Source organism: Salmo salar, chromosome ssa17, assembly GCF_905237065.1.
Source record: "Salmo salar chromosome ssa17, Ssal_v3.1, whole genome shotgun sequence".
NCBI lineage: Eukaryota > Metazoa > Chordata > Actinopteri > Salmoniformes > Salmonidae > Salmo > Salmo salar.
Genome location: NC_059458.1, coordinates 44,489,451 through 44,504,450, shown reverse-complemented (window position 1 = coordinate 44,504,450; position 15,000 = coordinate 44,489,451). Strand labels below are relative to the sequence as shown.

Genomic DNA, 15,000 nt, shown 5'->3' with positions numbered 1-15,000 from the left:
GTACCCCCCCTTACCTTTACATTAGGTATCTACAGTACCCCCCTTACCTTTACATTAGGTATCTACAGTACCCCCCCTCACCTTTACATTAGGTATCTACAGTACCCCCCCTCACCTTTACATTAGGTATCTACAGTACCCCCCTTACCTTTACATTAGGTATCTACAGTACCCCCCTCACCTTTACATTAGGTATCTACAGTACCCCCCCCCACCTTTACATTAGGTATCTACAGTACCCCCCTCACCTTTACATTAGGTATCTACAGTACCCCCCCTCACCTTTACATTAGGTATCTACAGTACCCCCCTTACCTTTACATTAGGTATCTACAGTACCCCCCCTCACCTTTACATTAGGTATCTACAGTACCCCCCCCCACCTTTACATTAGGTATCTACAGTACCCCCCCTCACCTTTACATTAGGTATCTACAGTACCCCCCCTTACCTTTACATTAGGTATCTACAGTACCCCCCCTTACCTTTACATTAGGTATCTACAGTACCCCCCTTACCTTTACATTAGGTATCTACAGTACCCCCCACCTTTACATTAGGTATCTACAGTACCCCCTCACCTTTACATTAGGTATCTACAGTACCCCCCTTACCTTTACATTAGGTATCTACAGTACCCCCCTTACCTTTACATTAGGTATCTACAGTACCCCCCTTACCTTTACATTAGGTATCTACAGTACCCCCCTTACCTTTACATTAGGTATCTACAGTACCCCCCCTTACCTTTACATTAGGTATCTACAGTACCCCCCCTTACCTTTACATTAGGTATCTACAGTACCCCCCTTACCTTTACATTAGGTATCTACAGTACCCCCCTTACCTTTACATTAGGTATCTACAGTACCCCCCCACCTTTACATTAGGTATCTACAGTAGCCCCCCTCACCTTTACATTAGGTATCTACAGTACCCCCCCTCACCTTTACATTAGGTATCTACAGTACCCCCCCTTACCTTTACATTAGGTATCTACAGTACCCCCCCTTACCTTTACATTAGGTATCTACAGTACCCCCCCTCACCTTTACATTAGGTATCTACAGTACCCCCCCTCACCTTTACATTAGGTATCTACAGTACCCCCCCTCACCTTTACATTAGGTATCTACAGTACCCCCCCTTACCTTTACATTAGGTATCTACAGTACCCCCCTTACCTTTACATTAGGTATCTACAGTACCCCCCCTCACCTTTACATTAGGTATCTACAGTACCCCCCCTCACCTTTACATTAGGTATCTACAGTACCCCCCCTTACCTTTACATTAGGTATCTACAGTACCCCCCTCACCTTTACATTAGGTATCTACAGTACCCCCCCCTCACCTTTACATTAGGTATCTACAGTACCCCCCCCTCACCTTTACATTAGGTATCTACAGTACCCCCCCCTTACCTTTACATTAGGTATCTACAGTACCCCCCCCTCACCTTTACATTAGGTATCTACAGTACCCCCCTTACCTTTACATTAGGTATCTACAGTACCCCCCTCACCTTTACATTAGGTATCTACAGTACCCCCCCCTCACCTTTACATTAGGTATCTACAGTACCCCCCCTCACCTTTACATTAGGTATCTACAGTACCCCCCCCCTCACCTTTACATTAGGTATCTACAGTACCCCCCCTTACCTTTACATTAGGTATCTACAGTACCCCCCCCTCACCTTTACATTAGGTATCTACAGTACCCCCCCTCACCTTTACATTAGGTATCTACAGTACCCCCCCCTTACCTTTACATTAGGTATCTACAGTACCCCCCCTTCACCTTGACGTTAGCGGAGGTCAACAGCAGGTCTCTCAGAGGGCTGTAGTGGTCAGAGGAGAACACATGGTCCTCAGTGTAAACGATGTTTAAACGGAGAGAACCCAGCTCGTCCACCTTCACTGGTTTACCTCCATTATCCCTGGGCTGCAGAAAGTACCTAGGGGGGAGGGGAGGAGAGAGAGAGAGGAGGGAGGATGGAGAGAGTGAGGGGGGAGGGGAGGAGAGAGAGAGAGGAGGGAGGATGGAGAGAGGGAGGGGGGAGGGGAGGATAGAGAGGGAGGGAGAGAGAGGAGGATGGAGAGAGAGGGAGTGAGAGAGACAGAGAGAGAGAGAGAGACAGAGACAGACAGACAGACAGACAGACAGAGACAGACAGACAGACAGACAGACAGACAGACAGACAGACAGACAGACAGACAGACAGACAGACAGAGACAGACAGACAGACAGAGACAGACAGACAGACAGACAGACAGACAGACAGACAGACAGACAGACAGACAGACAGACAGACAGACAGACAGACAGACAGCATGTTGTCATGTCTCACCATGCGTCGTGGACCCCGGCCTGTCCCAGGGCCCTCAGAGGAACTCTGACTCCTCCCAGGAACTCATCTCCAAACTTCAGGTTACTGGCATTCCACAGGTCAACCCTGAATCACAACACACACACACACACACACACACACACACACACACACACACACACACACACACACACACACACACACACACACTATTTGTATGTAGACCTGGCTCTGTGAAACACACACAGGTACATAGACACACAGACTCTCTCTCTCTCACACACACACACACACACACACACACACACACACACACACACACACACACACACACACACACACACACACACACACACACACACACACACACACACACACACACACACACACACACTCACCTCAGAGCCAGCTTGTCAACATCCTCCTCCTCCACATCAAACTGTCTCTTGGTGTGACTAAGAGGTCGAGTCACCTGGAGGACAGAGACAGAGACAGAGACAGAGAGAGAGAGAGACAGAGACAGAGACAGAGAGAGAGAGAGTTACATAGAGGCGGCAGGTAGCCTAGTGGTTAGAGCGTTGGGCCAGTAACCGTCAGGTTGCTGGATCGAATCCCAGAGCTGATCTGTCGTTCTGCCCCTGAACAAGGCAGTTAACCCACTGTTCCCCGGGCCCTGAACAAGGCAGTTAACCCACTGTTCCCCGGGCCCTGAACAAGGCAGTTAACCCACTGTTCCCCGGGCCCTGAACAAGGCAGTTAACCCACTGTTCCCCGGGCCCTGAACAAGGCAGTTAACCCACTGTTCCCCGGGCCCTGAACATGGCAGTTAACCCACTGTTCCCCGGGCACTGAACAAGGCAGTTAACCCACTGTTCCCCGGGCCCTGAACAAGGCAGTTAACCCACTGTTCCCCCGGGCCCTGAACAAGGCAATTAACCCACTGTTCCCCGGGCCCTGAACAAGGCAGTTAACCCACTGTTCCCCCGGGCCCTGAACAAGGCAGTTAACCCACTGTTCCCCCGGGCCCTGAACAAGGCAGTTAACCCACTGTTCCCCGGGCGCCCAAGACGTGGATGTCGATTCAGAGGGGGTTAAATGTGGAAGACACATTTCAGTTGAATGCATTCAGTTGGACAACTGACTAGGTATCTCCCCTTTCCCCACAGGGCTCTTCTCAGAGCCACCAGCACCACAGGGCCCTTCTCATAACCACCAGCACCACAGGGCCCTTCTCATAACCACCAGCACCACAGGGCCCTTCTCAGAGCCACCAGCACCACAGGGCCCTTCTCATAACCACCAGCACCACAGGGCTCTTCTCAGAACCACCAGCACAACAGGGATCTTCTCAGAACCACCAGCACCACAGGGCTCTTCTTAGATTCACCTGCACCACAGGGCTCTTCTCAGAGCCACCAGCACCACAGGGCCCTTCTCATAACCACCAGCACCACAGGGCTCTTCTCAGAACCACCAGCACCACAGGGCTCTTCTTAGATTCACCTGCACCACAGGGCTCTTCTCAGAACCACCAGCACCACAGGGCCCTTCTCAGAACCACCAGCACCACAGGGCTCTTCTCAGAACCACCAGCACCACAGGGCTCTTCTCAGAACCACCAGCACCACAGGGCTCTTCTCAGAACCACCAGCACCACAGGGCTCTTCTCAGAACCACCAGCACCACAGGGCTCTTCTCAGAACCACCAAGCACCACAACAGAGAGGGGAAGCCAAAGGGTGTGGACACAAACTCCTTCAACCAAAACCCCAACCTGTAGTTAACCTAAAGAACAGTGCACAGACTCAGACCCCGTACTGAGGACAGAATAACTGGACGAGTAGCGTCCCTCAGGCAGAAGGACGAGACGTTCTGTTAATCAGGAAAACTCATCTCCAAACAGATAGGACCAACCTCCCCTCCCCTCAGAGTAGAAAGATAGGACCAACCTCCCCTCCCCTCAGAGTAGAAAGATAGGACCAACCTCCCCTCAGAGTAGAAAGATAGGACCAACCTCCCCTCAGAGTAGAAAGATAGGACCAACCTCCCCTCCCCTCAGAGTAGAAAGATAGGACCAACCTCCCCTCAGAGTAGAAAGATAGGACCAACCTCCCCTCCCCTCAGAGTAGAAAGATAGGACCAACCTCCCCTCAGAGTAGAAAGATAGGACCAACCTCCCCTCAGAGTAGTAAGATAGGACCAACCTCCCCTCCCCTCAGAGTAGAAAGATAGGACCAACCTCCCCTCCCCTCAGAGTAGAAAGATAGGACCAACCTCCCCTCAGAGTAGAAAGATAGGACCAACCTCCCCTCCGAGTAGAAAGATAGGACCAACCTCCCCTCCCCTCAGAGTAGAAAGACAGGACCAACCTCCCCTCAGAGTAGAAAGATAGGACCAACCTCCCCTCCCCTCAGAGTAGAAAGATAGGACCAACCTCCCCTCCCCTCAGAGTAGAAAGATAGGACCAACCTCCCCTCAGAGTAGAAAGATAGAACCAACCTCCCCTCCCCTCAGAGTAGAAAGATAGGACCAACCTCCCCTCAGAGTAGAAAGATAGGACCAACCTCCCCTCAGAGTAGAAAGATAGGACCAACCTCCCCTCCCCTCAGAGTAGAAAGATAGGACCAACCTCCCCTCCCCTCAGAGTAGAAAGATAGGACCAACCTCCCCTCAGAGTAGAAAGATAGGACCAACCTCCCCTCAGAGTAGAAAGATAGGACCAACCTCCCCTCAGAGTAGAAAGATAGGACCAACCTCCCCTCCCCTCAGAGTAGAAAGATAGGACCAACCTCCCCTCAGAGTAGAAAGATAGGACCAACCTCCCCTCAGAGTAGAAAGACAGGACCAACCTCCCCTCCCCTCAGAGTAGAAAGACAGGACCAATCTCCCCTCAGAGTAGAAAGACAAGACCAACCTCCCCTCAGAGTAGAAAGATAGGACCAACCTCCCCTCAGAGTAGAAAGATAGGACCAACCTCCCCTCAGAGTAGAAAGACAAGACCAACCTCCCCTCAGAGTAGAAAGATAGGACCAACCTCCCCTCAGAGTAGAAAGATAGAACCAACCTCCCCTCCCCTCAGAGTAGAAAGATAGGACCAACCTCCCCTCAGAGTAGAAAGATAGGACCAACCTCCCCTCAGAGTAGAAAGATAGGACCAACCTCCCCTCAGAGTAGAAAGATAGAACCAACCTCCCCTCCCCTCAGAGTAGAAAGATAGGACCAACCTCCCCTCCCCTCAGAGTAGAAAGATAGGACCAACCTCCCCTCAGAGTAGAAAGATAGGACCAACCTCCCCTCAGAGTAGAAAGATAGGACCAACCTCCCCTCAGAGTAGAAAGATAGGACCAACCTCCCCTCAGAGTAGAAAGATAGGACCAACCTCCCCTCAGAGTAGAAAGATAGAACCAACCTCCCCTCCCCTCAGAGTAGAAAGATAGGACCAACCTCCCCTCAGAGTAGAAAGATAGGACCAACCTCCCCTCAGAGTAGAAAGATAGGACCAACCTCCCCTCAGAGTAGAAAGACAAGACCAACCTCCCCTCAGAGTAGAAAGATAGGACCAACCTCCCCTCAGAGTAGAAAGATAGGACCAACCTCCCCTCAGAGTAGAAAGATAGGACCAACCTCCCCTCCCCTCAGAGTAGAAAGATAGGACCAACCTCCCCTCAGAGTAGAAAGATAGGACCAACCTCCCCTCCCCTCAGAGTAGAAAGACAGGACCAACCTCCCCTCAGAGTAGAAAGATAGGACCAACCTCCCCTCAGAGTAGAAAGACAGGACCAACCTCCCCTCAGAGTAGAAAGATAGGACCAACCTCCCCTCCCCTCAGAGTAGAAAGATAGGACCAATCTCCCCTCAGAGTAGAAAGACAAGACCAACCTCCCCTCAGAGTAGAAAGATAGGACCAACCTCCCCTCAGAGTAGAAAGATAGGACCAACCTCCCCTCAGAGTAGAAAGATAGAACCATCCTCCCCTCAGAGTAGAAAGATAGGACCAACCTCCCCTCCCCTCAGAGTAGAAAGATAGGACCAACCTCCCCTCCCCTCAGAGTAGAAAGATAGGACCAACCTCCCCTCCCCTCAGAGTAGAAAGATAGGACCAACCTCCCCTCAGAGTAGAAAGATAGGACCAACCTCCCCTCCCCTCAGAGTAGAAAGATAGGACCAACCTCCCCTCCCCTCAGAGTAGAAAGATAGGACCAACCTCCCCTCAGAGTAGAAAGATAGGACCAACCTCCCCTCAGAGTAGAAAGATAGGACCAACCTCCCCTCCCCTCAGAGTAGAAAGATAGGACCAACCTCCCCTCAGAGTAGAAAGACAGGACCAACCTCCCCTCCCCTCAGAGTAGAAAGATAGGACCAACCTCCCCTCCGCTCAGAGAAGAAAGATAGGACCAACCTCCCCTCAGAGTAGAAAGATAGGACCAACCTCCCCTCCCCTCAGAGTAGAAAGATAGGACCAACCTCCCCTCCCCTCAGAGTAGAAAGATAGGACCAACCTCCCCTCAGAGTAGAAAGACAGGACCAACCTCCCCTCCCCTCAGAGTAGAAAGATAGGACCAACCTCCCCTCCGCTCAGAGAAGAAAGATAGGACCAACCTCCCCTCAGAGTAGAAAGATAGGACCAACCTCCCCTCCCCTCAGAGTAGAAAGATAGGACCAACCTCCCCTCCCCTCAGAGTAGAAAGATAGGACCAACCTCCCCTCCCCTCAGAGTAGAAAGATAGGACCAACCTCCCCTCAGAGTAGAAAGATAGAACCAACCTTCCCTCAGAGTAGAAAGATAGGACCAACCTCCCCTCCCCTCAGAGTAGAAAGATAGGACCAACCTCCCCTCAGAGTAAAAAGATAGGACCAACCTCCCCTCAGAGTAGAAAGATAGGACCAACCTCCCCTCAGAGTAGAAAGATAGGACCAACCTCCCCTCCCCTCAGAATAGAAAGATAGGACCAACCTCCCCTCAGAGTAGAAAGATAGGACCAACCTCCCCTCAGAGTAGAAAGATAGGACCAACCTCCCCTCCCCTCAGAGTAGAAAGATAGGACCAACCTCCCCTCCCCTCAGAGTAGAAAGACAGAACCAACCTCCCCTCAGAGTAGAAAGATAGAACCAACCTCCCCTCCCCTCAGAGTAGAAAGATAGGACCAACCTCCCCTCAGAGTAGAAAGACAGGACCAACCTCCCCTCAGAGTAGAAAGACAGGACCAACCTCCCCTCCCCTCAGAGTAGAAAGATAGGACCAACCTCCCCTCAGAGTAGAAAGATAGGACCAACCACCCCTCCCCTCAGAGTAGAAAGATAGGACCAACCTCCCTCCCCTCAGAGTAGAAAGATAGGACCAACCTCCCCTCAGAGTAGAAAGATAGGACCAACCTCCCCTCCCCTCAGAGTAGAAAGATAGGACCAACCTCCCCTCAGAGTAGAAAGATAGGACCTCCCCTCAGAGTAGAAAGATAGGACCAACCTCCCCTCAGAGTAGAAAGATAGGACCAACCTCCCCTCCCCTCAGAGTAGAAAGATAGGACCAACCTCCCCTCAGAGTAGAAAGATAGGACCAACCTCCCCTCCCCTCAGAGTAGAAAGATAGGACCAACCTCCCCTCAGAGTAGAAAGATAGGACCAACCTCCCCTCCCCTCAGAGTAGAAAGATAGGACCAACCTCCCCTCCCCTCAGAGTAGAAAGATAGGACCAACCTCCCCTCCCCTCAGAATAGAAAGATAGGACCAACCTCCCCTCAGAGTAGAAAGATAGGACCAACCTCCCCTCAGAGTAGAAAGATAGGACCAACCTCCCCTCGCCTCAGAGTAGAAAGATAGGACCAACCTCCCCTCCCCTCAGAGTAGAAAGATAGGACCAACCTCCCCTCAGAGTAGAAAGATAGGACCAACCTCCCCTCAGAGTAGAAAGATAGGACCAACCTCCCCTCATCTCAGAGTAGAAAGATAGAACCAACCTCCCCTCAGAGTAGAAAGATAGGACCAACCTCCCCTCCCCTCAGAGTAGAAAGATAGGACCAACCTCCCCTCAGAGTAGAAAGATAGGACCAACCTCCCTCCCCTCAGAGTGAAAGATAGGACCAACCTCCCCTCAGAGTAGAAAGATAGGACCTCCCCTCAGAGTAGAAAGATAGGACCAACCTCCCCTCAGAGTAGAAAGATAGGACCAACCTCCCCTCCCCTCAGAGTAGAAAGATATGACCAACCTCCCCTCAGAGTAGAAAGATAGGACCAACCTCCCCTCAGAGTAGAAAGATAGAACCAACCTCCCCTCCCCTCAGAGTAGAAAGATAGGACCAACCTCCCCTCCCCTCAGAGTAGAAAGATAGGACCAACCTCCCCTCAGAGTAGAAAGATAGGACCTCCCTCAGAGTAGAAAGATAGGACCAACCTCCCCTCAGAGTAGAAAGATAGGACCAACCTCCCCTCAGAGTAGAAAGATAGGACCAACCTCCCCTCAGAGTAGAAAGATAGGACCAACCTCCCCTCCCCTCAGAGTAGAAAGATAGGACCAACCTCCCTTCCCCTCAGAGTAGAAAGATAGGACCAACCTCCCCTCAGAGTAGAAAGATAGGACCAACCTCCCCTCCCCTCAGAGTAGAAAGATAGGACCAACCTACCCTCAGAGTAGAAAGATAGGACCAACCTCCCCTCAGAGTAGAAAGATAGGACCAACCTCCCCTCAGAGTAGAAAGATAGGACCAACCTCCCCTCAGAGTAGAAAGACAAGACCAACCTCCCCTCAGAGTAGAAAGATAGGACCAACCTCCCCTCAGAGTAGAAAGATAGGACCAACCTCCCCTCAGAGTAGAAAGACAAGACCAACCTCCCCTCAGAGTAGAAAGATAGGACCAACCTCCCCTCCCCTCAGAGTAGAAAGATAGAACCAACCTCCCCTCCCCTCAGAGTAGAAAGATAGGACCAACCTCCCCTCAGAGTAGAAAGATAGGACCAACCTCCACTCAGAGTAGAAAGATAGGACCAAACTCCCCTCAGAGTAGAAAGATAGGACCATTCTCCCCTCAGAGTAGAAAGATAGGACCAACCTCCCCTCAGAGTAGAAAGATAGGACCAACCTCCCCTCCCCTCAGAGTAGAAAGATAGGACCAACCTCCCCTCAGAGTAGAAAGATAGGACCAACCTCCCCTCATCTCAGAGTAGAAAGATAGGACCAACCTCCCCTCAGAGTAGAAAGATAGGACCAACCTCCCCTCTAGAGTAGAAAGATAGGACCAACCTCCCCTCAGAGTAGAAAGATAGGACCAACCTCCCCCTCCCCTCAGAGTAGAAAGATAGGACCTCCCCTCAGAGTAGAAAGACAGGACCAACCTCCCCTCAGAGTAGAAAGATAGGACCAACCTCCCCTCACCTCAGAGTAGAAAGATAGGACCAACCTCCCCTCAGAGTAGAAAGATAGGACCAACCTCCCCTCCTCAGAGTAGAAAGATAGGACCAACCTCCCCTCAGAGTAGAAAGACAGGACCAACCTCCCCTCAGAGTAGAAAGATAGGACCAACCTCCCCTCAGAGTAGAAAGATAGGACCAACCTCCCCTCTAGAGTAGAAAGATAGGACCAACCTCCCCTCAGAGTAGAAAGATAGGACCAACCTCCCCTCAGAGTAGAAAGATAGGACCAACCTCCCCCTCAGAGTAGAAAGATAGGACCAACCTCCCCTCAGAGTAGAAAGATAGGACCAACCTCCCCTCTAGAGTAGAAAGATAGGACCAACCTCCCCTCCCTCAGAGTAGAAAGATAGGACCAACCTCCCCTCAGAGTAGAAAGATAGGACCAACCTCCCCTCCCCTCAGAGTAGAAAGATAGGACCAACCTCCCTCAGAGTAGAAAGATAGGACCAACCTCCCCTCAGAGTAGAAAGATAGGACCAACCTCCCCTCAGAGTAGAAAGATAGGACCAACCTCCCCTCAGAGTAGAAAGATAGGACCAACCTCCCCTCCCCTCAGAGTAGAAAGATAGGACCAACCTCCCCTCAGAGTAGAAAGACAAGACCAACCTCCCCTCAGAGTAGAAAGATAGGACCAACCTCCCCTCAGAGTAGAAAGATAGGACCAACCTCCCCTCAGAGTAGAAAGACAAGACCAACCTCCCCTCAGAGTAGAAAGATAGGACCAACCTCCCCTCAGAGTAGAAAGATAGGACCAACCTCCCCTCCCCTCAGAGTAGAAAGATAGGACCAACCTCCCCTCCCCTCAGAGTAGAAAGACAGGACCAACCTCCCCTCAGAGTAGAAAGATAGGACCAACCTCCCCTCCCCTCAGAGTAGAAAGACAGGACCAACCTCCCCTCAGAGTAGAAAGACAGGACCAACCTCCCCTCAGAGTAGAAAGATAGGACCAACCTCCCCTCAGAGTAGAAAGATAGGACCAACCTCCCCTCAGAGTAGAAAGATAGGACCAACCTCCCCTCCCCTCAGAGTAGAAAGATAGGACCAACCTCCCTCAGAGTAGAAAGACAGGACCAACCTCCCCTCAGAGTAGAAAGATAGGACCAACCTCCCCTCCCTCAGAGTAGAAAGATAGGACCTCCCCTCCTCAGAGTAGAAAGATAGAACCAACCTCCCCTCAGAGTAGAAAGATAGGACCAACCTCCCCTCAGAGTAGAAAGACAGGACCAACCTCCCCTCAGAGTAGAAAGATAGAACCAACCTCCCCTCAGAGTAGAAAGATAGGACCAACCTCCCCTCCCCTCAGAGTAGAAAGATAGGACCAACCTCCCCTCAGAGTAGAAAGATAGGACCAACCTCCCCTCAGAGTAGAAAGATAGGACCAACCTCCCCTCCCCTCAGAGTAGAAAGATAGGACCAACCTCCCCTCAGAGTAGAAAGATAGGACCAACCTCCCCTCCCCTCAGAGTAGAAAGATAGGACCAACCTCCCCTCAGAGTAGAAAGATAGGACCAACCTCCCCTCCCCTCAGAGTAGAAAGATAGGACCAACCTCCCCTCCCCTCAGAGTAGAAAGATAGGACCAACCTCCCCTCAGAGTAGAAAGATAGGACCAACCTCCCCTCAGAGTAGAAAGATAGGACCAACCTCCCCTCAGAGTAGAAAGATAGGACCAACCTCCCCTCAGAGTAAAAAGATAGGACCAACCTCCCCTCAGAGTAGAAAGATAGGACCAACCTCCCCTCAGAGTAGAAAGATAGGACCAACCTCCCCTCAGAATAGAAAGATAGGACCAACCTCCCCTCAGAGTAGAAAGATAGAACCAACCTCCCCTCCCTCAGAGTAGAAAGATAGGACCAACCTCCCCTCAGAATAGAAAGATAGGACCAACCTCCCCTCAGAGTAGAAAGATAGAACCAACCTCCCCTCCCCTCAGAGTAGAAAGATAGGACCAACCTCCCCTCCCCTCAGAGTAGAAAGATAGGACCAACCTCCCCTCAGAGTAGAAAGATAGGACCAACCTCCCCTCCCCTCAGAGTAGAAAGACAGGACCAACCTCCCCTCAGAGTAGAAAGATAGGACCAACCTCCCCTCAGAGTAGAAAGATAGGACCAACCTCCCCTCCCCTCAGAGTAGAAAGATAGGACCAACCTCCCCTCCCCTCAGAGTAGAAAGACAGGACCAACCTCCCCTCAGAGTAGAAAGATAGGACCAACCTCCCCTCCCCTCAGAGTAGAAAGATAGGACCAACCTCCCCTCCCCTCAGAGTAGAAAGACAGGACCAACCTCCCCTCAGAGTAGAAAGATAGGACCAACCTCCCCTCCCCTCAGAGTAGAAAGATAGGACCAACCTCCCCTCAGAGTAGAAAGATAGGACCAACCTCCCCTCAGAGTAGAAAGACAAGACCAACCTCCCCTCAGAGTAGAAAGATAGGACCAACCTCCCCTCCCCTCAGAGTAGAAAGATAGGACCAACCTCCCCTCCCCTCGGAGTAGAAAGATAGGACCAACCTCCCCTCAGAGTAGAAAGATAGGACCAACCTCCCCTCAGAGTAGAAAGATAGGACCAACCTCCCCTCAGAGTAGAAAGACAGGACCAACCTCCCCTCAGAGTAGAAAGACAGGACCAACCTCCCCTCCCCTCAGAGTAGAAAGACAGGACCAACCTCCCCTCAGAGTAGAAAGATAGGACCAACCTCCCCTCAGAGTAGAAAGATAGGACCAACCTCCCTCCCCTCAGAGTAGAAAGATAGGACCAACCTCCCTCCCCTCAGAGTAGAAAGACAGGACCAACCTCCCCTCAGAGTAGAAAGATAGGACCAACCTCCCCTCCCCTCAGAGTAGAAAGATAGGACCAACCTCCCCTCCCCTCAGAGTAGAAAGACAGGACCAACCTCCCCTCAGAGTAGAAAGATAGGACCAACCTCCCCTCCCCTCAGAGTAGAAAGATAGGACCAACCTCCCCTCCCCTCAGAGTAGAAAGATAGGACCAACCTCCCCTCAGAGTAGAAAGATAGGACCAACCTCCCCTCGGAGTAGAAAGATAGGACCAACCTCCCCTCAGAGTAGAAAGATAGGACCAACCTCCCCTCAGAGTAGAAAGATAGGACCAACCTCCCCTCAGAGTAGAAAGATAGGACCAACCTCCCCTCAGAGTAGAAAGATAGGACCAACCTCCCCTCAGAGTAGAAAGATAGGACCAACCTCCCCTCCCTCAGAGTAGAAAGATAGGACCAACCTCCCCTCAGAGTAGAAAGATAGGACCAACCTCCCCTCAGAGTAGAAAGATAGGACCAACCTCCCCTCCCCTCAGAGTAGAAAGATAGGACCAACCTCCCCTCAGAGTAGAAAGATAGGACCAACCTCCCCTCAGAGTAGAAAGATAGGACCAACCTCCCCTCCCCTCAGAGTAGAAAGATAGGACCAACCTCCCCTCAGAGTAGAAAGATAGGACCAACCTCCCCTCCCCTCAGAGTAGAAAGATAGGACCAACCTCCCCTCAGAGTAGAAAGATAGGACCAACCTCCCCTCCCCTCAGAGTAGAAAGATAGGACCAACCTCCCCTCAGAGTAGAAAGATAGGACCAACCTCCCCTCAGAGTAGAAAGATAGGACCAACCTTCCCTCAGAGTAGAAAGATAGGACCAACCTCCCCTCAGAGTAGAAAGATAGGACCAACCTCCCCTCAGAGTAGAAAGATAGGACCAACCTCCCCTCAGAGTAGAAAGATAGGACCAACCTCCCCTCAGAGTAGAAAGATAGGACCAACCTCCCCTCAGAGTAGAAAGATAGGACCAACCTCCCTCCCTCAGAGTAGAAAGATAGGACCAACCTCCCCTCAGAGTAGAAAGATAGGACCAACCTCCCCTCAGAGTAGAAAGATAGGACCAACCTCCCCTCCCCTCAGAGTAGAAAGATAGGACCAACCTCCCCTCAGAGTAGAAAGATAGGACCAACCTCCCCTCCCCTCAGAGTAGAAAGATAGGACCAACCTCCCCTCCCCTCAGAGTAGAAAGATAGGACCAACCTCCCCTCAGAGTAGAAAGATAGGACCAACCTCCCCTCAGAGTAGAAAGATAGGACCAACCTCCCCTCAGAGTAGAAAGATAGGACCAACCTCCCCTCAGAGTAAAAAGATAGGACCAACCTCCCCTCAGAGTAGAAAGATAGGACCAACCTCCCCTCAGAGTAGAAAGATAGGACCAACCTCCCCTCAGAATAGAAAGATAGGACCAACCTCCCCTCAGAGTAGAAAGATAGAACCAACCTCCCCTCCCCTCAGAGTAGAAAGATAGGACCAACCTCCCCTCAGAATAGAAAGATAGGACCAACCTCCCCTCAGAGTAGAAAGATAGAACCAACCTCCCCTCCCCTCAGAGTAGAAAGATAGGACCAACCTCCCCTCCCCTCAGAGTAGAAAGATAGGACCAACCTCCCCTCAGAGTAGAAAGATAGGACCAACCTCCCCTCCCCTCAGAGTAGAAAGACAGGACCAACCTCCCCTCAGAGTAGAAAGATAGGACCAACCTCCCCTCAGAGTAGAAAGATAGGACCAACCTCCCCTCCCCTCAGAGTAGAAAGATAGGACCAACCTCCCCTCCCCTCAGAGTAGAAAGACAGGACCAACCTCCCCTCAGAGTAGAAAGATAGGACCAACCTCCCCTCCCCTCAGAGTAGAAAGATAGGACCAACCTCCCCTCCCCTCAGAGTAGAAAGACAGGACCAACCTCCCCTCAGAGTAGAAAGATAGGACCAACCTCCCCTCCCCTCAGAGTAGAAAGATAGGACCAACCTCCCCTCAGAGTAGAAAGATAGGACCAACCTCCCCTCAGAGTAGAAAGACAAGACCAACCTCCCCTCAGAGTAGAAAGATAGGACCAACCTCCCCTCCCCTCAGAGTAGAAAGATAGGACCAACCTCCCCTCCCCTCGGAGTAGAAAGATAGGACCAACCTCCCCTCAGAGTAGAAAGATAGGACCAACCTCCCCTCAGAGTAGAAAGATAGGACCAACCTCCCCTCAGAGTAGAAAGACAGGACCAACCTCCCCTCAGAGTAGAAAGATAGGACCAACCTCCCCTCCCCTCAGAGTAGAAAGATAGGACCAACCTCCCCTCCCCTCAGAGTAGAAAGACAGGACCAACCTCCCCTCAGAGTAGAAAGATAGGACCAACCTCCCCTCCCCTCAGAGTAGAAAGATAGGACCAACCTCCCTCCCCTCAGAGTAGAAAGACAGGACCAACCTCCCCTCAGAGTAGAAAGATAGGACCAA

The 15,000-nt window shown here is 51.4% G+C and overlaps 1 protein-coding gene across 2 annotated transcripts in view; it reads right to left on the bottom strand.

The window, feature by feature from the left end:
- rasa3 (RAS p21 protein activator 3) overlaps window positions 1-15,000 on the bottom strand; it is a 112,954-nt gene that overhangs the window by 34,603 nt on the left and 63,351 nt on the right. For both annotated transcript variants that reach the window (XM_045699642.1, XM_045699643.1), the window contains exons 8-10: window positions 2,731-2,804; window positions 2,354-2,458; window positions 1,804-1,960 (exon numbers count right to left, since the gene is read on the bottom strand). In XM_045699642.1, coding sequence (XP_045555598.1) covers window positions 1,804-1,960; window positions 2,354-2,458; window positions 2,731-2,804 — 336 coding nt within the window. The remainder of the gene's footprint in view (window positions 1-1,803; window positions 1,961-2,353; window positions 2,459-2,730; window positions 2,805-15,000) is intronic.